The sequence below is a fragment of the Toxotes jaculatrix genome, chromosome 8 (assembly GCF_017976425.1).
Source record: "Toxotes jaculatrix isolate fToxJac2 chromosome 8, fToxJac2.pri, whole genome shotgun sequence".
In the NCBI taxonomy this organism is placed as follows: Eukaryota; Metazoa; Chordata; class Actinopteri; family Toxotidae; genus Toxotes; species Toxotes jaculatrix.
The window spans coordinates 14,407,255-14,432,076 of record NC_054401.1 but is presented as its reverse complement, the minus strand read 5'-3'; the positions used below and the strand labels follow the sequence as shown (position 1 = coordinate 14,432,076).

General features: G+C 42.4%; 1 protein-coding gene across 2 annotated transcripts in view; it reads right to left on the bottom strand.

The window, feature by feature from the left end:
* The window catches only part of aplp1 (amyloid beta (A4) precursor-like protein 1), a 32,688-nt gene extending 7,901 nt beyond the window's left edge, over positions 1–24,787 (bottom strand). For both annotated transcript variants that reach the window (XM_041043813.1, XM_041043815.1), the window contains exons 1-9: positions 24,552–24,787; positions 6,052–6,231; positions 4,871–5,000; positions 3,357–3,469; positions 2,737–2,930; positions 2,331–2,635; positions 1,312–1,439; positions 364–438; positions 92–250 (exon numbers count right to left, since the gene is read on the bottom strand). In XM_041043813.1, coding sequence (XP_040899747.1) covers positions 92–250; positions 364–438; positions 1,312–1,439; positions 2,331–2,635; positions 2,737–2,930; positions 3,357–3,469; positions 4,871–5,000; positions 6,052–6,231; positions 24,552–24,617 — 1,350 coding nt within the window. In that variant the 5' untranslated portion in view covers positions 24,618–24,787. The remainder of the gene's footprint in view (positions 1–91; positions 251–363; positions 439–1,311; positions 1,440–2,330; positions 2,636–2,736; positions 2,931–3,356; positions 3,470–4,870; positions 5,001–6,051; positions 6,232–24,551) is intronic.
* Positions 24,788–24,822: the final 35 nt, after the last annotated feature.

The following is a 24,822-nucleotide window of genomic DNA, read 5'->3' as shown; positions in this document are numbered from 1 at the left end:
CACTGAGATGAAGTCACTGTCTACTGCAGGGAAAGAATCTAAAGCAAATCTGTTCTGATCTCATCTCCTCTGTCCTCCATGATGCACTTACCTGAGGGGGGTCAGACTGTACAGCAGTCAAGTAGTTCTCCAGAGCCAGGCGGCGGTTGTTATTGAGAATAGCCTCAACTCTGGCAAGATGAGTCTCCACCAGCCTCTGCCTTTCTCCAGCGACCTGCTCCTCCAGCGTCTGCAGCACAGACTGGAAGTGCTGATTGGGGAAAGATGAGGGAGTAGATACAAGGATGATGTTTATGTTTCCACAGGAGAATTTAAATCACAGAATCAAGAATCGATAAAGCAGGATGACAAAAGTCCACTTACCTCATTCAGGGCCTGTCGCTCTGACTTTGGCAGATTCTTTGACTGGTTGTCTGCCTCCGCCCATTCCTTCATGATCTGAGGAATAGAAAGACGAAATCACTCATATACACATACCGGCAGCTGCTAGTAGCTTTGTATTTAAAGGACAGATATGAGATAGGGTGTTATCAATCTACTCATCAAACTCTCCGTAAGAGAGAGAGTACATGTAGTCCTCAAAATTACGAAACATCATTATGAAACAAAGCATGTTCACAGTTATGTGGAATGTCTGGTGCAAAGAGAAAAAAAAACAAGCAGACCACTGGTTGACTCACTGATGAGTTGTTTTTCTTTTAGAAGAACATTTATAATGTTTTTATGGCTGGGTGGCAATGTCGTATTTGTGGTGTGCAATACCACAGCCAAAACCCAAATCTCGAAGTTGTACAGAAGCTGTTTTGAGATTGTGAGCAAAGATAAACACCCACATACATGCAAACATAGTCAGATGTGCAATGTGATAAACCCTAAACTTCCATCATGTATGAAACTCGACCTACGCAACCAATGCGAAGTATAAAGCAGGCACTAGGCAATAAAAGGTTACTATTCCAGATTACTGTTCTGCATTTTAATAGTATTATATTACAGTTATAAGGGGATTAATTATGAAAAAGTATAGATATAGACTGTCCATGATATATAATTTAAGTTTTACAGCACAGTCCCAGGCTGACACTTTTTAGGGGCATATCCAGAATTTATTTTTCTTTTTTTTCTGTATCTGCTTCCCAAAATGGGAAGGTGAAACATGTACAGGCCAGTGGCCCTGTCATTCTGAGAATTAGATTAGGGACCGAGAGCAATGGAACAGGGAGTCTCATCCCAGATTAATGAATTGACTGTCAACAGTCTGACCTGCCAGCCAACCGACTATTAGCCTGTTCTCAGCCCTGTGAAATTCACCTCATTGATGCGCTTCATTCTGCGCTCCTCCAGGTCTGTTTTGGCACGCAGGAAGTTGGCATGCTCACTGTCATCCACCGGCTTCTCAAAATAAACATCAACGCCATCTGTGGGCCGAGGTGTAGTCACTGGGTGGGAAAGACAGAATACAGAGGTTGTTACTGTTGTGCATTCTCCAAGAGCCAGAAAGCAATCATCCAGTAATTACAGCCCTGGCCAAAATGCAAACGGGTTTGCATTGAGAAAGTAGCGAGAGAATGTGGGAAAGCAATTTAAAGAGTTAAACTGGAGGAATGGGAAAAATGAAACAAGAAACAATGGAAAACAACATCTGCTTTGTGTCGGCAAAAATTTGGATGGAAGATGACATTTCTAATGTTTTTTGTAACCCCACCATATTACCAAGGAAACAAACACCATGTTGTGTAACACACAAGATTAATCATTACTAAAGATTGTGGAGGTTTCAACTGCTTCCAAATATTAAAAAAATAAGATTAAACATTACCAATCCCAAACCCCATTTCACTTTGGTTTAATACTTTTATTATTTTAAATGCAAGTACAACATCTCTCTAGGAACTGGATAAAATGAAACATTCACATGGTTGAGGATTATTTAAGCCGAATTCTACATATTTTATAACGTATATGACATAATTTGGGTTAGACTTTAAGTGAACTGGATTAGTTTCATTAGTTTTCATCTGTGCATACCAGCAATGTACCCTGCTGAAGCCTGGATGTTGTTGTGGGTGTTAATGTGTGACATACACTCGATGGTCCTGACACACACATACACAGGTTGTGAGGTTAATGATCAGTCAAGAACTCAAGTGGAAACAATATAAGCACCAATGTGTTGATGAATTTACCACATCCATGCATGAGGTGCATGAGTGAGCGGGGGCAAATGTGTTGGGAAAAAAACACAAAGCTTATTTTCCATTGAATAAGATGTTTTTGTATGATTTATCACAGCCAATGGAAGGATTAACGGAAAAAATGACAACACTCACCGCTGTCTCCCTTCATCAGAGGTGCCGAGGTGGTGGGCTTGTGGTTTTTCTCATAGTAGAAAGAGTCCAGATAGTCTGATGTCTGGTAGGGTCCTGAGTCAATAGGGTATTCATACTCATCTGGATCTTTGACAAGCATTGTCTCCTCTTCTTCCTCCTCTTCCACTTCCTCCTCTTCTGCTTCCTCCTCATCGACTTCCTCCTCCTCCTCCTCTTCCACCACTTCATCATCCTCCTCTTCCATGTCGGCCTCATCCACATCTGTGTCAGGGGAGGGGCTTGGGGTGGGGGCTGTTACTTTGGTGCTGTGGAAAATTACTCGGTCATTACTCTGATGACTACTAGCACACGACCTCTCACCCGCTAACATCTTTATGTCGTCAAGTTGAATATATTAGCATCTTACACAGAATTCAGTTTTCCACTGGTCTGGGATGTGAATGTCTGAGGACCTGCAGGGACATCCCTCTCCTCTGTTTCTCCTTTACCGCTGGAACTCCCTCGGCCTGGGCAGCACACATACTCGACCCCCCGGAAGTGGTCTCCACATGGCAGCAGCATGCCGTAGCTGTGGAGCTCCAGATTGTCTGCAGTGCATTCCTGTTAGGGAGGAATCAGATCAGATCAGAAGTGTTAAAAACACTTTGTATTATGTGTAATGAGGGTGAAATTAACATTTTGAAGTTAAAAGTAACATCAAACACTGTAACATCTAAATATAACAAGACTGAATTCTGAGTTTCTTCTCCTAAAACATAAAAAGTTAACAGGAGGAGGTATGAAGGAGTGTTGCAGGTTGAACTCTGCCACTTTTCCTTCTCTAACAAACAACACAGGTAGGCGTACTGACAAATTATGACGTGCTACACAACTCACACCTAGACCTATTAATCTTATCTGCTATCGCTACTAGGCCTGGCTTCACAAAAGGTTATAAATCTGCAGTGGAAAGTTCATGGTGCACATGGAAAGTTGTGCACAATTTGTCTAAAAACTGTACAACTGTCATGTTTGTGTCCTTCTCACCTCCTTAGCAATGTTGTGCCAGTAAACATAACTCTCACAAGCATCCATCTGCTCCTGGTGGAGGAATCGGCATCGGTCGGGCACCAGAAGGGCCTCGCTTACGTACTCGCCCTCTGCGGCAAGAGGGAAGAAAAGGTGAGGTCAGTGTTAGCTGCTTTCAAGCAGGTCAGTGTCAGTGTTTGAAGAGTCAAACTTGTTTGATAGCGAACCAGAATAGTCAAAGGGGGATGGGCTGAACAAATTAGGTCTAACAGAAAGCATCAATGTGTTAACTTCAAGCACTTTAAATAGACAAACTGCAGTTACAGTAGCAGGTCAAAGACATGAAGTAAAAATGTGCTGTGCTCATTGAGATCATAAATGAAGAACTTTTTCTTTTTATATAAAACAAACCACTGAGAAACGAAGAACAAGTTTTAAAGCCTCTGTTTTGCATTCACTACTCTTCCTCACACAGCACCATTACTGCATGCACTTCTTTAGGGTTCATACATAAAGGAAAGTTTTCACCCACGCTGCCAGTACAGTAGAAATCAAACAAGCTAGCGCCAGTTCCACGGAGCTGTGCACACTAATCAAAGGGCTTCATGACTCCAGAGCGACTCACTGTTCATTACTCATTCATTCACTTGTCTATTGTTAGCTGATCTTCCCCCCTTGTGGCTTCTAGCAGCCATGGCGTCTCTGCAATACTGTCTTGCTGTACATGGTGCTTTGTGTGCATCAAACTGCATACCCTGATTTATTAACACAATTAGAGGGCTGGGTGGAGATGCAAAGGCAATGGCACTCAAGTTCAAAAAATGAAATAAATGTAAAGCCATGTGTAAATCTAAAGTCTTGCTTAGACAAGAAATTTGGGGCATGACATGCAGCAAAGGGTCCAGGCTGGATTCGAACCCCGGCCACTGCAGTAAGGAATCAGCCTTCACTAGTACACACTCTACCAGGCAAGCTGCTGGGGGGCCCCAGCACATAAATATGCTTTGACACAGAGTTATGATACGTGCCATTCTTTATTTTATGAAATATAAGTTATGTAACTGCTTAGTTTTTATATTTCACAAGTCCCCTTTAAAACACACTCTGTTATCTACTTGATTTACTTACTAAGCTTATCATGCTGGTAGGTGGATTTTATCATCTTTGGACATTAACTTTGGAGTCTTCATATTTAACAGACAGACATGAGAGTGGTCTCAGTTTTCTTATTTAAACCTTGGTAAACAATTATGTTGAACTATTTCAGAAGTGGTCTCGTGGTCTGCAATGACCCTGGCATGAATCTGGCCTTCTGGCGTTTCCATTCTGTTTCCACTGTCAACTAATTTTGAAAGCAGACGGCATGACGTCAAGCACATAGTCAGTCTAGAAATATAAACGATGCTTTTTTGTACTTGTTTCTTCTCTCCATCGTGACTGAAGGAAGCACTTTCTCCAGAAGGGGCACACAGAAAATCTAAACCTATGTATCCTTGTACTTATCTAACGACAGTGAGGTGTGTTGTTCTTACCTAGACAGCGGTAGGGCAGGACTATGAAGGGATGTGTCTGGCAATGGCCCCAGCCCTTCTTGCACCAGGCGTGGATGGTGACTGGTCTTTTTGACTCCTCTATATGGGAGATTGGAAGCGCTGGGTACATCTGGACGTAAAGGTACATGCAGAGACGACAGAGACACAGAAACAGGTAGATGGATGGACAGTACAGAGGGATTGAAGACAAGAGGAGCAGTGGATGGGGAAGGATTGGTTAGAGAAGAGGTTCGGGGATTGGTTGGGGGGGTTGGAATGAAAGTAGCAGGATCAGGGAGAAAGAGGAAGGAGAACACAGTCAGTGGGGAGAAGACTAACAAGGGAAAGAGTCATGCAACATAGTTTCTAACTGTTTATATGAAGCTGTGTAAGGCCTTTGTCTTAAGCCATGTTAGACATGGCATACTGAAGTTAGAACTTCAGTGAACATTCTTGTCTTTCTAACATTCTTGTCTTTTGTATTTCCAATTTCACATCTGACTGCTTTCATTTAAAGTCCAGGCCAATAATTTGATGCCTAAACTCATAATGAGGATGAATAGTGAGAGACTTGCAGCTGGCCCAGAGTCTGAATGCACGCTAAAATGCTTTCTTCACAAATGTCAAGGAAAAAAAAAAAGGACTGCTTTTGTGTGAAAGCCATCACAGATGCATAATGTGCCAGCTAATCGCATTATAGTCCATTCGGGACTACTGCTCTCTGTGGCAGCTATATGGACTTTGGCCTCCAGGTGGCGCTTGGTTGCCTTTACAGTTGCACTTCCAATAAATACAACTGTAGGAGGACTGCGTGGAGAATATGTGTAACACTGCTTACCTTACAGTAGATGTTAAAGAGTACACATATCCGGTAACAACAGACGATAGGGTGATGGTGGTGCAAATGAAATATTGTAATATTTCAACAGGCCACCATCTCTCTACTATATATGGTTAAATATATAGATTTGACAGGGCAGGTATTGGACAAACCAAATTAGAGAAAAAGAATATGACATTTTACACAATTTCCCTGCGCTTCATTCTTTCAGAACTCCTGACTACTTTGCCATTACGATTCTGATTTTGATAATGCTGCTGTTAGAGGCATCGATCCAGACTGGTGTTCATAACATTTGTTCAGGTTTAAGTTATTTCCCTTGCAAGGTTCAGGACCATACCTCCTGACAGTAGGACAGGATTTCGCTGGGCTCTTTGAAGCAACCCTGCCGGCCCTGAGGATCCGGCTCCCACTGCCCAGTCTGTAGGTTCATGTGCAGGAGCTGACGGCCACAGAACATGGCAATCTGCGGCTCTGCTGCCTGGGGGCCTGGCCCGTTCACCTCGGTCATGGCCAGAGCCTAGAGAGCACAGGGAGGAAGCGAGAGAGAGAGTCAAGAGAGGTGAAGAGTCGATACAAACACGGTGGCAGATAATATTGTGTTTGAAGCTGATCCAGGGTGGGTAGACCACAGATAATTCCTAAATGCACTCCAGCACTATCCAACATTAGACAGAGAGTGTAAGCCTGCGTGCAAGACTGAGAGAGAGTCAAAGATCGAAGCAGAGAAGCGAGAATGTAGACAGGAAGAGGAAGCTAATGTACAGGAGAATTTAGTGCACACTGTGAGCTTTAAGAGAATATTGGCAAACTTTAAAAAAAAACATCAGGATAGATCCACAGAATACTCCCTGTTGAAATAACCCTGAAGAGGATGACAAGAAGAGCCAATAAAAAGCCTGACTTATTGACTGCCGGCCCATATACTCCCTGTTTGCTGACAGTACTGAGAGCTGAGAAAAGCAGGAATAGATGGTGGATGAAGAGGAGGGTGCACAGCAAAAATATACAAGCGTATGTAAAAGACTGCTCCCCCTCTCCCTCCTTCCCCTCCTCCAGCGGCCTTCTAGGATGTTGTTATTGATCATGGGATATGTTGCCTCTGCCTGGTGGGAGGGCCCAGGGGACCCCACATAGAGGAACAAACAGCAGCCAGGGTTGGGAGTCAGGTGTTAATACAAGCTCATTGACCGACGGGCCACTTCACTACATTAACACACAGCACGGAGACAGACAGAGCCCAGGGAGGAATAAAGGAGGGGAGGGATTAGGTAGGGAGGAAAAGGCTCTATAAACAGCACGAACAAGGACCTGATCTACCATAACAGACAGATTTTTTTTTTCAGAAAACATGACAGCAGTGGGCGCTTAAGAATCACCAGAAAGTGTAAACGTATATCATGTTCCACTAGATGTCTGAGTCATCTCTGAGCTGTTTTCCAAAGACAATCACACTGGACTCCTACAGATCACATGGAGTAACTGAACTAAAAGATGTCAGTTTCTCAGAGCATCATTTGTCAGTAACATTCATGGTAGAGAACATGTGATAATATTTACTGTCCAACCCCGAAACTCTTCAAAAAGGCACCCCGCACCCCGGAGCCCATGTATGGCTCATATCCTTTCATCTGCGCTGACAGACAGAGAGATAGACCTACTGACGACAGACAAGATGAGCGACGCTGAGCCAATTAGAAGGAAGTTGCCCAAAGGGAAGGAACTGAGGAGAGAAAAAAAAAATATGAGAGAGTGACGCCTGATCAAAGGGAAGCCCTGCTTTGGCCGACTGGAGCTCAAGTGTTTGAAGTCCTAATTAAAATTCATACCGAATAAAATAAATATATAAAACCCTTTGAGTAAACGCACAATAAATATAATAAGCCCTGAGCAGTCTATGCATTATGATTACACTAAGAGGAGTTTGTGTTTCTGCGTGTCTTAGCAGATTTCTTACAAATTACAGCCCAACTTTTCATTACTGCTGACCATTTCCCAGAGCATACCAGAATTTTTTAGATCCATGAATGGATTTTCTCTTCCTCACAGGCCACTGTTTTCTCTGTGCATTTTAATATTGTTTGGATATCAGTTAGCAGAGGCTTGCAAAGTTGCTTGAGACAGGTAATTCATCACAGTAAAGATTGTCTGTTTTTCTCACTGAACCACTTTCAGGGTCATGGGCTGTAAACACAACGCTCTGTTTTACGGTACATGTTTTTCATTAGCTGCGGTTGTGGTTGAAAGTTTATCACGTGCTATCGTATAGATTCATAATGAAATTACTGTCTCTGCTTTGAACATAATTACATTTTTTATTGCTATTAATCTGACTTTTTCTTGTTGTCCATACTTATCATTGTTTGTCTTTTTTTTTGACAACACCTCTCTAAAACAATGCTATTTTGCAGCCAAGTTTCAGCTGTCAGCAGTTGCTGACATCTTCACTGTGATGGATTACTCACCTCTAGCAAGTTTCAAGTCCCTGCAGGTTAATGATCACCCCACAGTCAAATGAATGGGAACACTGGCTGCCGCAAAGGTTAGGTTAACTGAAACTCTTTTACTACTAGCTTCACAGTATGAAATGTTAGATTCTCCTGGAAGACTAAATGGCTAAGTGTTAGTTATTGACAGTGCTGAACTGGAGATTTTTTATTAGTTATGTGTATTGTTGGATAAGCACAGGAAAACACTGCTGAAGCTGCTGAAACAAGCTGCTGAGCTAACGTCTAAAGAGATATATCTCTTTGACTCAGGGAAGGTCAGTGCCACAAAAAAAAAAAAAAAAAACTTCCGGATATTTGAGAAGATAACCTGGCAGCTCCCCCTGGTCCAGCTCTCTCATTCTGCCTGCTCTCCACTACTGCACTTGCAGAAAATCAATGATGAGCGACTGCAACTGTATCGCCACGTTCTCCCCAATCAATAGCAGTCCATCAGGAGCCTGAGGCCCTGACCTCCAGCACGGCAAGGCCGCACACCCAATCTCCAGCCTGATCTGGGACCAGATTAGATCTCCCTCTCGTGATAATCCCTAATAAGAAATACCATTTTAAGACATATATTTTGTTGGTCTGTTCCTCCGTGACAGCAGAAAACCTCCTGCTTGTTTTTGACCCAGTTTGGAGTCTAATCACGGCCTTCTCCACACGCTGGTTGTCACCACAGACAGACACAGCGACAGCATGACATGAACATCACTCAGAGGCTGATGTCACATAGACCCACTCTGCTCTGCTGTATGAATGCCACACGGTGCCTCTGTAGGTGTTTCATTGTACTGTGTCATTGTATTTTCACAGTGATAATAGGAACTGTCATCTATGTGCGTCAGTCGTTTTTATTCTTGCCCAAAAATGGTGACAGCGTTTTTAGGAAGCATTCTTTGCTGGACAGAAATGTATTCTGTCTTATATGACATTTTTATTTGCAAAGTGCTTAATGTAGACAGGGTCATTGTAAAAAATTAAACACTGACTCAAGAGATCAGTTAATGCAACACTAAGGATCGTGGGACAAATCTGGCAAAACTGTGCATGACAGATAGGACCTTGATTTAATTCCACCGAATGTTGTTATTGCTGTTGTTATTTGAGAACATGCAGTTTTCATTTGCTTTATTTACTGTATGTGATCATGGTTTAGTCACATGGAACCTTAACCACCATATTACACTAAACTATACAGATCTTACAATTGAGCCAGGACAATCTAAGCTATTCATACCTTTTGATGAACAGACATTTTGCTCAATCCAACAGATTGAATTACATCTATCATTCTTAAGCCTTAGGTCACACACGCTGCCAGTTTCCAACCTGAAGTCCAGCCAGGGCACAGCCTGTTGTCTGTGCAGCAGGAAGGTGGAGAGGATTTGCCAAGTTGATAATCTTGCTTAAATGGCAAATTGGTCAGTCAACCAAGTGTAAAGTCTACCTGATAAAAACAGTCAACTGCAAAATCAGGAGAGGTTGCAGACGAGAGAAGAAAACAGAACACAGAAAGTAATGTGTAGCTACTGTAGGTACTGATTGGACAGAGCACAGCCTCACAGAGCAGCCAACTTGTTAGATTCATTTAAGCATAAATGACTGACAACATACCTCAATATTACTGAGTATTATTTGAAAACGTGCTCTTAATTTAACCGAAACCTTCCCACAACAGGTAATGTTTACAAAAATCCAAAGAACAAAACGTGCTTTTCTCACAATACTTTGGGGGTCTTTAGAAGACACATGGCTGTATTGACCAGATACAGATTAAACAGACATAGACAATAGTCCTCTGTTGTGAAGGATTAAGTTTTTCATTCACAGCTAAAAATAGATTTTGCTACAGTGAATGAATCACATTCTTGTGCCTTCATTAAGCTGCTCTGTTCATGCTTTATACTTACAAATTATAGCTGGAAAATTCCCTTTGGACTGAAAAACATGCCATCAAAGATTTTCAGTGTCTTGGTGGTACGCAATTTCCATTTTGATGTCAATTAGAGCAAAGACTGCTGTGGTGTAAGCACGGCAGTGTAAGTCTATGAACACTGCCAGCCTCCATCAGGAGCTGAGGCACACTGATCCAGTTGGATTCACAATAATGCCTCACAATCTGTCAGCAATTGTGCGTCTTCTCTGGTAAAGGACAGGCTGCAGAGCTGCCCTCCATGTCTCAGTGAGAAAATACTGTAGTGTACTGAAGCATCTCCGTACAGCACCGGCTGCAAGCATGGGGGAGACGGGAGGTTCAGAGGTTGGTAAAGAAGTGCTGTTCAACCATCCTGAGTCCCACATATCATGTCCTAGTGCTGATGGGGCTGAACAGGCAGACAGCCCAGAAGCCTGACAGGTCCCCACTGCAGAGAAAGCTGCATCGTTAATAACGACCTGGCGATATAAAGCCAGAGACATCGATTGGCTTTCTGCCTTTTTGCCAGGTTCTTTGCCTCCATTAACTCCCTTGATATTCTGTTTTTCTCTGTTTGGCTTCTCCATATCCGCCGCACACTGACTGTGCTGCTTAACTTTGTAATCACATGTGTACCTCCACAGTCTCCATAGCAATAAGCAACATGAGGAAACAAAGTGATCCCACAGAGATGGGAACACACTGTGCGCTGGACCAGAAGTGGTGGAACAGCTGGTGCATTTATAATAATAGTTTCACAGATATCCCTCTCGTACAGGGAATTTTTGCTTCAGTGAGGAGTGTCCAAAATGGGAACCTAAAACTGATATGATCTTGAAACCTAAACACTTCTGTCAGTCAGGGCTGAGTTTTGGGCAAGGGCAGTGCATTTACATGTTCCTCCAGCATCTTCCACCCTGTTCTAATTAAATTTTCAGCACCTGTTCCACCCTTATGTTGCGGGATGACTTCATCCTCTGTAATGATGCAATCTCCTGGCCCTGGCAGGCAAGCCAGAGCGGTAGGGGCGGAGGACAGGGGCCCACCCATTATTTTTCACCTTTTACAAGTTGCTGCCAGACTGTACATTGGAGCATAAAACTATAAATGCATCAGAAGCTTTAAGAGGATGCAGAGTCTTTTAGTGCTGCTCTGCTGGGAGCCACATGGCATGTTACTCATACAGCCACAATCATATAGGATTACTTTATTTTTTTTATCACGAGTGTGATTGATTCTGGTTTTGATTCACACTTGCATGCAAAGGAAGTTCTACTTTATCAAGTTGTTCTACTTTATCTTTTCATGTTTCTCTGAGTTTAATTTATCTATAATTCATTTATTCTGTGCTGCATTTGTTATGCTTACCTGAGGTAATTTTGAGCATGTAACCTATCTGAGCATATCCTGTGTATATGCACTTTGACACATACTTAATTTGCTTTTCAAGCACTCTATAAATCAATGTAAACTTGAAAATACACTAGCTTCTACATAAATACAAACTCTCTGGTCAGAGATATATTGTAGGGAGGTTGCCTGACACCCGATGATTAACTAGGGACAGCATACCCCTGAGGAGCTAATCTCTACTTAGCAACAGGGATCTGGGATATCCCATGTAACCAAAATACACCATGTAGTCACAACATAACCAAACAGCCACAGACCAGGAAGACAAAACAACTTTTAAAATTCCAGGATCTGTTTGTTTATCTGGGGTTTTGCTTTGACAACTGTGTCTGTCTATTATACTGTGAAGAAATGTGCCTTAAAAAAAAAAAGTGCCATAGAAGAAGCCTTGGCTGCTACGCATCAGCTGGAGAGTCGTGAAATTACAGCAGGGATTCTGGCACAACAAGGGAAGCTCCGGGCAGCAACACTTGTACATTTGTTCACAATACAAATGTTGCTAGAGTTTACATACTTAAAGTCACTAAATCTCCAAAGAAATCCCATTAGGTTTTGTTGGCAGTAAATGCCTTTAAAAAAACAAAGTTGTTTTTATACACAAATGTATCTGCAGTGAGCTCTACACTGTGCAAATTATGCACTTAGTTATCTATGGTGTGCTTCTGTAGAATTGCTCATGATTAGTATAACATTGTAGACTGGCCAGTTGCCATTACTCATGTTGAGAACACACCCACGTACAAATAGGCCTCATAGATGCATAACCCATGAATGTATGAAACACACACACACACACAAACAGGCCTTCCTGGGCATGTCTTTGTGCTTCACTGCAGCACAGATGGCTGAATAGTGGGCGTCTTCCTGCTCCCTGGGCCCCCACCTCCTCCACCTCCACCTCAAGGCTGAGCTCGATCCACCTCAGCCACCCCATCCTCGATATCCCTCTTGTCTCCTTCTCCCTCCCTAACAGCTTTCACACAATGCCTGACACTCTGCTGTTTGGCCTCCCTCCCCAGGCCGGTGCTAAATGGCCAGATAGATTTGGGAGCATTCATCTTTGTAATCATGTTGCTTAATTATTCATAGGCTCCATCAGGCCTCTTCCTGGTGTGGCATGTAGTTATTAGAGAGTAGCAACATTAGTCTGCCTGACTCTCATGGTGCAGAGGGGACAAAGGAGGATAAAGCAGGTTAGCTCTGTACGCTGACACTCATTATTATACATCTCTGACTAATGGCTAATTGAAGCCATTCATTTTCTATTCAGAAGAGACTGATGGGCAGAGTGGAAAATATTGCATTGTGTTTTATGTATTATTCTACAGCTCCCTACCGTAGACCACACAAAGTTATTTATTCAATACTAAACTGAATACCTCATTTCAGTTCCTGATAACCAACTGTTATAACAAAAGCTTTTGGATGCAGAGATGTGCAAACACCACGGCCTCCTCTAAGTCAGGCTCCATCAGTCCAGATTACAGTGGTACAGCCCTCAGCTGGGCACACTGGGAGCAGATGGCCCCATAATCACCAGGGTTCATCTAGGTCTGAAACAGCAGCCAAAACCAGCTCCGAATATTTGATTTAATTTCAAGTATAGCTTAAAATAGAGGACATGTCAGATGGCATCACTGCAAGAGACTCCATAGATCTGGAGGCTGCCAGTGCCAACCATTTCGTGACTGTGGTTATTTAGAAGGATGTTTATTCAGAGTTGCGCCCCCTGGGGTCTGCATATACAACAACAGAGTGGCCTATATCTTTCCAACTAGCGCTCTACAGGCTGCTGCAGGGGAGTATGACAGCCCTGACTGACTGACTTCTTCTGTAAAGGTCGTTGTCTCCTCATGGATTCACATGACCTTAGTTGGATACAGACTTCCCTGATGTATGATAGCACCATGGGACTCAAATGAAGCTTCATACCCACGGGAACAGAGAGTTCACCTTTCCCAGCTGGGACTCATATGACTCATAAATATCGTGTTCACACATCCTGCTTCTCTCGCTCTCTCTCTCTTTTTATCATACGCTCTATATTGCATACACGTGAGTGTTGCTTCCATTGTGCAGGCAACACAGCTATGTTTCCTGTAAGCTTTTTTCTTTTTTTTTTACATCCTGCCTTTCTTCAGCATCCGCAGTAAAACTTGTCAAAAATGTCCAATACAATTAGAAGGAAAAACTACAACAAAAAAAACGGAAACCCCCACGGATATAAAATTGATTTCATGCGTAGTGTTCCCAGTTCCATGGAAAGGTAGTACTGAGCAATATTCGGAATGAGACAAGTGATTGTGATACTTGTGTTGCACAGAGTAGGCTGAACCTATACGCATGTCTGACTCTCTGTTCCACCCACACTTCAACAAATGCTTCTTCTGAGTCACGCAGCATAATGACGCCACACTGTGCTTGTTTTCTCTCCAGAAAAGACAAAAACACAAAGCATAGTTGGTCATTTTCACAATCTTCTCTATGCTACCGCCTCCTGCAGATATGTGGGAGACAGACGACTGCGTAATAATGTTTCATCAATCCAACCAGAAAAAGTCCGGAAACACTGAAGGCCTGCAAGAATCAGTCTCTTCAGCACAGCCAAGTGAAACGATTTCATCTTCTGGGAGCATTGTTGATGAATTCCTGCTGTTACGTAACGCTACTGAACCTCCTTCACAGTGAAGCAACACAACATGGGAAAGCCAACATGTTAATGCCAAACACTGTGAGCCCGCTGATGTGATTTCAAGCTGAAGAGCTACCTCAGGGGATTGAAGGAATCAACGGCTTAGCAGAGATTTGAGCACTGCAGGTCCATCTGAAACATCCTAATGTCAACACAATTGCCACTGAATCAGGGATTTTCTGCCGGCAGATTGAGACTGACACAATGCAAACAAGCTCTCCAAATCAGTATTTATATGGTAAACACATTCAAAAGGCTTGAGTCGCATCTGGGACTCAAAGGTTCAAATTTCTATTACCAAGTGCATGTTGTGCATTGTCACAGCTAAAATGTATTGTATGTGTAATGTAAAATGAACCTAAGACAATTTATTATTCTATTAGTCTATTATTACCTTTTCTCCCACATAATTCAAAACATATTGGGCCTGTTAAGTAAAAGAGCATATTTTAATGATAAATACATTAAATCATTATTATCCTGTGATCACAACAGAACAAGAGCAGTACTGAATAAGTGCCCACCGCATTTAATTGACACAGTAAATGGCTTTTGAGCTGAAATTGGTAATCCATCCTGGAACGAAATCCTGAATTTAGAAGGTTAATGGAGATTAGGAAAACAAAAACGATTTTCATTTTCAGACAGAGGACATATATACGGATGATAACTTTATTTACCAGTTGAGCGAGGTATCGCAATAGTGTGTATTTTTTGCGGAGGGAGATGAGACTGGAAGCCTTAAAGCATCAACATAATGCCCTTGGGCATGTTTTAAGTAGATTAAGGGAATCTCAAAGCCTAAATGAGGGTATGTTTAGGTTAAAAGACTGTAATAACTGATCCACTTAAGGACAAACAGCCTTTCTACGGTCTCTCTGACAAACAGCAGGCTGCCAGCATCTTTTTGCCTCTCTCTTCTTTTATACTCTGGGCCATTGCTGCCTCTATAGCCCCTGTCTTTGATGCTGTTGTTTTAGCAGTAGATAGAGAGGTCTGTAGAGAAGTCCTGTAGAGAAGTCTTTCTTTTTGGGTATTCTCGTCTGGGTCCACATGTCATCTTTCTTGCTATTCTACTTTTACTTTTCCTGTCACTTCATGTATTTTTGAGTATTACACATAGTTGGTACATATATCTCATACAAATCCACCTACAGTGCAGTTTTCGCAAAGCTACTATAATCTTGAATATGATGACAATAAAAGCTTCTAAAAAAAGCTTCTAATTGAGAAAAAAATAATTTGAAACACAAATTGTTTTGGAACTGAAATTAATAAGCGAAATTTGAAGTTATCTGACAAGGTCATATATTCTTTAGTAGTCCTTGTGACATTGATGCATTTCATCCACGTGACTTATGACCTCTGATGCTCTCTGCACTTTCATCGCAGTAATCTGGTAATCTCCTGTCCTGCCTCTGGTGTTTAAGCATTCTATATCTTGCTTTTTATGACTGAAATTAACAGCTTCTTTTAAACAGAAGCATGTCAGATAAATAAAATTGGTGCTGAGCTGAGTGTAACATATATGCACAATATAGTGGCACAAACAATGGAAGAGTAATACCCTGCAAGCGGGGAGGGGGGGCGGGGGGGCGGGGGGGGGGGGGGGGGGGGGTAAGTTGGCTGGAGAGGGAATAGGGGTTAAAACATTCACATATCTCTTTTCTTCTGTCTCATATTTATGCACATATACAATTCTGATCACATCGTGCCAGCTCCCCCGGGAGCCTGTCTAGCAGATGCATCTTATGGAAATGAGGCTTTGAGGTTATCTATATATATATATACGTGTGTGTGTGTGTACGTTGTGTGAGCCTCATGAAGAGAATGTGAGGTAGTGTGTGTTAGCAGTAGTGTGTGTGTGTTAATATTAATATTACTATATATACTTGTTTCAGATGGGGGTGTGACCAAAAAACCAAATGCAATAACTGATGCTTTTAATTAGTGGCAGAGACCCCAGATCCACACCACGCACAATACATTTAACTTAATTTCACAACATGTTGGGTCATTGCTTTAATTCAGAGGCATGTGGTATCACCACAGTGGGAACAAACTGGTCTTTAACTCCCAGTGAGAGTTCAGAGAGAACACCATCACTGATAAAAGAGCCCAGCGTGGCTTCTCTGATCCCATCTAACTGCAAAGATATATTGAGGGGATAACCTTTTCTTAGGTCTCTTGGTTGCACTGCACAGCACATTTGGCCTACTGTTCATGGTAATGAGGTGCTCCGTTAATGAACAGCGGGATAAACAGCTAATGCTGGGTCAGCTGGGACCGGCTTGCCACTTATTCAAAGCAAAGCAAACCGAGGGTCTGCTTAAAGACAAACTTGGTGAAACAGTGAGCGGCAGGGCCAGTGTCGCTCTCCCACATTTTACATCAGCTTCTTCTCACTTGCCATCCTCTTCATGTCTCACTTGTTCCCATCGAACCCGTAAACACACATTTCTTTAGCCCTCTCCTCTACGTTCTCCCTCTCAGCATCACTTGGCCACTGAGGGTGGTTGTCATGGTAACACCACCCACAGGAGCCGGCTACCTTCCCTGTTACCGTAGCAACTGGTTCCCTACAGAATTTCAAGCATGTCACTCAGTCTCTCTCTCTCTCTCTGTGGCTTGTTATCAGTCTGCCTCTCTCTCTCTCTTTCTTTCTCACATGAAAGAGTCCCCATATGTTTGGTTCGGCGTTCTATCCTCGGTAGGTTGCTGATCGCTGGCTTAATGGTTGGTTAGCTTTCCTTATCACTGCCTGTTGGCTGTTTACATGCCACTTACATTACTTATGCAATACTGGGCCGTGCTGAGTTGGGCTTATTGTGTTTTTCTGGTATACATTTCTACAATTTCTATGGAAAGGTTTCCCCTATAATATTTGCTAAACTTTGCTAATAATGTCAAATTAAGAACATAGCAGTGAAAATGACAACTGAATAATAATTTCATATACAACTTACAATATAAAGGATTTATTTGTTTAATAACAAAATATTAATGGCTATTTTGATAATCAATTGATAAGTCATTTATTAAGGAATATGGCAAAAATATGTTTAGCTTCTCAAAGTTTTGTCACTCTTTCCATAATACAATATATTAAGACATCAATGGTAGTAACAGTCTAAATATAGTTAATAAAATACACCATAAGAAACAATATAATACCGACTACTATTACACAACTATCAGTTGTGTATTCTATTTGATGATTCCACTCTTGCTCACAAGCTGCCCTTGCTAAATCTCAGTGTGGTGAATCAGTAGCTGACTTAACAATTTGTCACATGTCCCACTGATTCTTCTGCCTCATGTCACACAGCCTCCATGTTACCACACAAATTATTATTTTTTCATTTTACTTTACTCAGCCTCACCAAACTTTCTGTCCTTCCAAGATTTGCTTCAAATACACTCAGATCAAGATTACAAAAGTTGGGATATGCACAAATTTGAATCTTATCATCGAATCAGTCATTTGAGATGTACATGATAGATCGCTTAAGTAGTAAGACGGTGCACCTGCTGTTCTGTTTAGTGTTTTTAACACATGTGAATTGTGAAGGTGCTGTAACACTTCTTTTTAACCATTTGTGCTAGACATTTCCAGTGGCGCTAGAAAGCACAGTTTGATAAATCTAAAAATAATAATAAAATAATGATAACTGAGATCATGTCAGGCTGACATGTCCTGTCTTGCTTTAGCTCTGTCAGCTCTGTCAGTGTTATTTGAGATCAGGGCCACTCTGGTGAGATAATGTGTGCTGTGCAGAATCACTCAGTAGATTAAATATTAGTGTTATCTCATTTCCTCAGGCCACAAAGTCTCTCCAGACTGTCCAAGTGAAGGGAAAGTGGTTTAATCATTGAGACAATCTGTAAAGAAAAAAAAAGACCCTCACCAGGGCCTGAAACCTCCATTTGTGCTTTGTACTTTTATTAGATTCTTCTTTCCAAGCCACAGCTAGACTCGTGCAAAGTGTCTAATTTGTCAGCTGAGCTTGGTTGAGCATTGGCTGTTAACTGGCACAGCTTGGCCTTGGTGAGCACAATGACCCTGAGCTGACAAAAGAAGGAAACTCTTTTTGTCTCTCCCCATCACTGCCTCAGACTTATTATAGGTGATTAACAGCAGCCACGGCAGCTTTTTCTCATCCATAACTATTTGCACCACCAGCCCAGTTCTGTATAGGTAGCACACCATCTGTGCATTCTGTATAAAATATAGGCAGTGTCAACTCCAGGCAGCATTTGGAGAATCTATGCTGGGGTTGCTGAATACTGAGCATCAAGTCAAATGCTGTGGGAACATTTTGTCTCAGGGGAGGGTGTGTTTGAATCTCCTTTGCTGGATATGCAATCTCTTCTGCAATAAATTCCACCCTCAAATAAATAAACAAGTGCTGGCAATGAATGATATTGGGAAAATCTCAAATTTCTCCCTTCAAACATTGAATAATAAAGTATGATCATATGTGCATTCGTTAATAAACTTAGTTGTCTTTTAGATGTTAACAACAGGCACTAGGTGAATATTTATTATAGATATAAAGCTAAATTCATTGTTGTCACATACACGTCAAACTTGAATGCAACAAGTTCTAACAAGTTGTCTGGTGATTGTCAGAAAGTGCTCAGAGAAATGCAGGAAATCACTAATGTTTTCTGTCTGTCTGATGTTCTGTATTGAGGGAAGGTCTGTGATACTAACGGGCAAATTACGACACAGACCTCACAAAAACAATCCCTGAAATGTGCTGAATAAATCTGACTGATCAGATTTATAAATACCAAGAATGAAGAAAGAAAGAAAGAAAGAAAAGGGCAGCAAAGTGCTGAAAAAAATAATAAAACGAAGGTTGAGCTTAGAGCATAAATTATTCAAGAATAATCAAAGTATGCACAAGGAAAGTGAAAAGATGTCACTGGCCACTGAGAGCTGCTGAGGCAGACGGAGGAGCAGTGTCTGGGAGAGTGGGTAAGGGAGGGGTGAGGGAGTGCCTCTGGGCTGTGGCAAGGGGAAGAACAGAAGAGGCTGGGGCAGAGACAGAGAAGGGGAGATGAGGGGGGTTGAGGCAAGGAGGAGACAGGCGTGGGGATTTTCCTTTTGTGCTCTCTAGAGCGAGGCTGGGGAGTGGACCTGGAGGGTGGAGAAGCGGTGGGGTGGGGGCACACAAAAAACCAGGTAGCATGAAGACAAGAGGGCTGGCGTCGGGAGCGCTGAGAGGGTGCGTGACAAGTGCCAAAGCCCCGTCGACAAGCGAGAGCCCAGACCTTTCCACGGCCTTCAATAATTGATGCAGCTTCTGCAGCGTGCCATCTTTATGAAGCAGCAAGTGTGTGGTGAATGTGTGTGTACTTATCTGTGAGTGTGTGCGTGTGACCTAATTGTGTGTATGTGAGCGATTTCCACCCATTATGCTGCTTTGTTACATTTAGATTAATGTCACAGAGATGAGCTGTTTTTTTTTAGTCCTTCTGCTGGATCGATGTGTTTTGCAGCCAACAATATGCAAAAGATGGTGGAGCAAGAACGAGCTGCCAAAAAGTGCATCCATTTCCTTCTATAACAGCTTCCTATGTTCTTCTGTAGAAAATTAATACTGGCCTGATCAGTCTCAGCCACAGTCTCTCAAACCAAACAGCCAGGGCCGTTTAGGAAATTAGATTTTGCAGTCCTGCTTTCATTCAGCTCAGTGCTCCGCTCTGGACACGGGTTTTTTCTTGCCTCTGTCCCTCCCTCGTCTCATTTCAAGGCCACCTGTGAATTTATGTACATGACAGAGACGGATCTCTCTGCTTTCCCAGCTGCTCAGGCTGAGTACCAATAGGGCTGGGCCCCTCCATTATCATGCACTCCACCCCTGCAACTCACATAACATTCTACATGCACTACATCACTTACACTCTCTCTCCTCCATCGCCCTCACGCTCTCCCTTTCTCAAATCATCCACTGTGCCAGGGCAATCCCCTCCCTCCCTCCCTCCCTCCCTCTCTCTTTCTCTCTCTCTCCACCAGCCCTCGATCTGTTTCACTTCACTCTCTTTTTTCCTCCTGAACATGGAGGACAAGTGTTATCACCACACTGCAGATGTTTTTCGAAGGGGGCTCCTCTGAAACCTCCCACTGGCTGCAGCACGACTAAACATCTCGCCTCTCCCTGGCCGGCATTAAACTTTTCCGCAGAAATCCAACCCACCAGGCTTACCGAGGCAGTTATGTGGAGTGTGAAGACCTTGGGCTGCAGTGATATCTCTGTCCTGCAAGACTCCAGAGAGGAGCCAGAGCTGGATGTGAGCAGGATGACTGTGCTCGTCTCTCAATCCTTCACGGTGACACTGGACTTATTACATGTGCAAACTCACACACAGCCATGTTTGATCTGTGACTTGAAATCACCCCATGTATTTATATATATATGTTATGTCTGACATTCAGTGAGTGGATGATGCAAAGTGAAGTAATCTTTGGAAAAGTGGAAGCAGCTTTAATCTAAATTCTTTTTAAAATGTTATTCTATAATTATGTGGAACCTACAAAGAGCCGTGCAGTCTGGGAAGCCAGAGGAATTAACTCATCAAATGTAGTGCATCAGTTTATGCATGATAGGCTATAGAGATGACATGAAGTGACAAGCCTAGCAAGCAAACATTATTAAACTCTGAATAGGGAATTGCTCCCTTTCCAACTGAGACCCAGAATGTGAAATATTTCAGAAAGGCCAGAAGACAAGATTGAATCATCTAAACCAGTGTTTGGCAGAGCTTTCCTGAATCTATCAGGAGGATGCCATGCAACTGTGCAATTAACGTCAATTTATTTTCTGCTGTAAAAAAAATAAATAAAAGAAGCTGAATGAACGCTACACCTGAAGACACACCCCCGAATCACACAACACAAGGCTGTCGATTGCAACAATGGCCCGAAGTCTACATTACTATTATTCATTAGTTTGTTGCGTCAATGGCTCAATTACTAAGGCATATTCACAACGCTCCTTTCCTCCAGTACAGTGTAGCTCTCGTTTAACAATGACTCTGCAGGATTTTATCCAGGATCTGTGTGTGTGTGTGTGTGTGTGTGTGTGTGCTTGCTGTGCTTTGCTTCAAAAACTTGGAAAGGAAGCCAGATACAGAGAACAGGGAGGAAAAACATGTGATACAATAAAATGGTACGCTTTAATGCCCACTGGCACCCAGATATAGTAGAGAATAGCAAACACGGGAATCCATTAGTGGAACCCGATTATCTCTTGCCTCTAAAATTAATTAAGTGAGTGTAGGGCAGAATGTGTGTGTGTGTATTTGTGTGTGTGACAGGGAGAGATCTGGTAGTCCTTATCTTTTTTTTTTTTTTTTTTTAACTTTTTTTCTTTTTTTTAAACAAATCCTCTTCTGTTGCTGCATCGAAAGGCAGATGGGGGTAGGAGGTGCACAAATCTGAATGGCTGTATTCCAGCACACGGTCTGAAATTGCTGTTGTTTGGGGGTAGGGAGGTGTGTGTGTGTGTGTGTGTGTGTGTGTGGGTGGGGGGGGGGGAGGGGGGGGGGGGGGTTCTGGCTCCCTATTTTTACTTCAGCCAAACTAAAACTTGCTTCCTATCCTTGTGCTCGTTCCTTCCCTATTCTCTCCCTGTTTCCTCCCTTTATGTTTTATGCTTTCCCTGACCTTCGGTGTTTCCTGAAACCTGTAGACGCAATAGGTTTGTTTCTGGGTCTGCCACTGCCGTTGTTCTGCAGCCTCTCTGGGCTCAGGCTCAGGTTCACACTGCAGTCATTTATCTTGATAAATACAGAACCGGTGGACTAAAGCTAAGCATACCTGAAGTCCCTAGTCCCCTTTTTATCACATATGGCTACACACAAGTACAATCATTGTACAATTGCTTTCTTAAATCACATTTTCCTGTGTGGGGCTTTTATTGTGGCAAAAACTGAGCTCAGTGAAGTCTGGATTTATGTTTTGTTGATATGTGAGTATTCACAATCTTTGTGATCTAAAAGAGAAGGTGGTATGACAATAGATACCACAGGATAAAATAAATCTGTCAACTGTCAGAACCAATTCTACAGCAGCAGCTGTTTCTTCAGTATCTCTGTTTGTATTTTATCATTGCAGGCAATGGTGAAAATCATCAAAGCAATAAGAATTTGTTTTTTCATTATTTAATGTCCTGAATTATGCAAAACTGGACATTACTGTTGGGTTTCTCCCTTCATTCTCCATCTTGACAGGACTATCAATAAATATCATTATATATTATTTACTGTGATATGTTATCCATAGTTCCAAGTCTTATTAAAGATGAAAGGGCACATGTAAACCACATGAAGAATACTGACACGTGAAACAACAAATTTAATTCAATCTTGTCTTCTTCTACTCTCCATTAATACCAGATTACACTATACAAGTTTATAGGTGTCCCATGAAGGCGACTGTTTCTTACAGGTGTGACACCTGGGAAGCCTGTAGTAGACCTGACATACAGTACGTGAAAGTCTGACAACACAGCAACAACATAGGGGGATAGCTAAATTTGTTTTTTTGTTCTTCAGCTACAAAAAAACCCCCAAAAAACTGTGGCTCTTCTAATCCAGAACGCTGTCTGAAAATTAAATTTACAAGTGTGATTATACTCTGCCGAGACATAATTCCAATGCACTAATATTAAATATTTCACTATAAAAGAGAGATCAAAATAAATTTACCCAATTCATACACTTCAACTGAGTGAATGTTGAGCAAATTAAGGGAAGCTGACAGTTTTATTAGGAGTAATACCACAGTGTAATCCAGCCAGCCAACCCTCTCACAGTGTAATCTTCGGTGTAAACCTTCATGGGCAGGTCTCCTTGTATGAAGCTAAAGCCTGTTCCTCAGCATAGCAGTAATCCCACTAAGGCTCTTAGAGAAGCAAAATTATTTCAAAATGAAAGCAGAGGCTTTATGACTGTTACAGACTCACTGTGGAAGATGGCTAATAAATAAACATCTCACAAATCCTCTTAGGAACTTTGAGGAGTCTGAACCAACAGTCAGAGATGCTCCATATTCTTACGTCAGATATCCGTGTTCGTTCGCTCTTCATTTTCAGGCGGAAAAGTGCGTTTGACCTGAACCACAGCTCCAGCTGGGACATCATGACTCATCCTGCTCCCCCTCCTCCTCCTTCTCATCTCCTCTCCACATCCACACACACCTCCAACACCACCCTGATCCTACACACAAGTGCACATGCTCCAACCTGAATTCACGCCACTTCTATTACAGGGGGAGGCGGGTGACTGAAGAGTTATTTGAGAAATAGAGATCGAGTCTGTCAAGCTGTGGGTCTGCTGTAAGTCGTGATGAGACAGTAGGGAGGAAGGAGCAGCTGGTGGACCATTGATCTCTCTCTTTACAACAGACTTTCACTATCTCCTCTCTAACTATTGATGAAGATAGATGCCAATATACTCTGTATCACTCTCACACACTGGAAGTCCAATTAAATATCAAAGCCATCCACTGCTGGATGAACAGTTTGTTCACACGCATTTTAAATAGGCAACACATTTAAAAATAGAGGTACGCGAAAGAAGATGATCCAGTGAAAAATCTGACATGGTTCATGTGCCACTGTGCCTTCGTTTCCTGATTCTCACTGTGAGATTCTGGGAGACACTGGGAGCTTTTGAACTTATTCAGTGTTCTGTCATGAAAACCAAATGTGACACAGAACAGCAATTGAATATGCAAGGCTCCATCCTGCTCAAGAGCTGCACCACTCCTCTAAGAGGACGCAGTGCAAACCGATTTCTTCCGCTGACAAGGCCAGGTGGGATGCAGTGAGATAGGATTTGAGCGTCCATCCTTCCACAGAGCAAAGAGGGGCCTGTAACAGTCACCGTGTCAGATACAGGCCCGGACTTGACGCAACGAGCCGAATGCAAAAACCACACATTTATGAAGTCTCTTATCTTTACGTCCTGAGCGTGAGCTCCCACTCATATCTCATTACAGTATTTGCATTTTGAATCCTTTCACTGTCACAGCATTTTAGTTGACGTTGTGTGTCATTACTCTTGTTGACACAGGACGGTGCTCGAGGATGCATCTTACAAATTAAACCTGCCCTAGATAAGGGTGCGTGTCAGCAATATGGAGATGGGAGCAACTGTATGCGTGCCATGTATAATGTCGACGTGAAATAAAATAAATAAATAAACAAATACAGCATTTAGTCCAAAAGTCACGTCGACATTCACCGAAAAAATACACACACAAAAAATTGCAATGCGCCATCGTTACAAATGATTCAGCTTGTCTTGTCTCTTACCTCGACGTTTTCCCACACGCAATAGGACAATACAGCCATCAATATAGGTAATGCGGTATGTCCCATTTTCTCGCCTTCTTTTGTCTTTTTTTTCCCCTGAAGAAGTTGCTATTGTAAAATTACTGAGTCCAACATACGCTGTCTGGTTACATCAGCTGAAGTGATGGACAGTGCGTTCGCCTTGCTGCGATATCTCCTGCGTCTGCGTCCTGCTCGCTCTTGCCGACGGGCTCTCCAATGGCAGCTTGGGCTTTTATGTGGATGAAGCCTG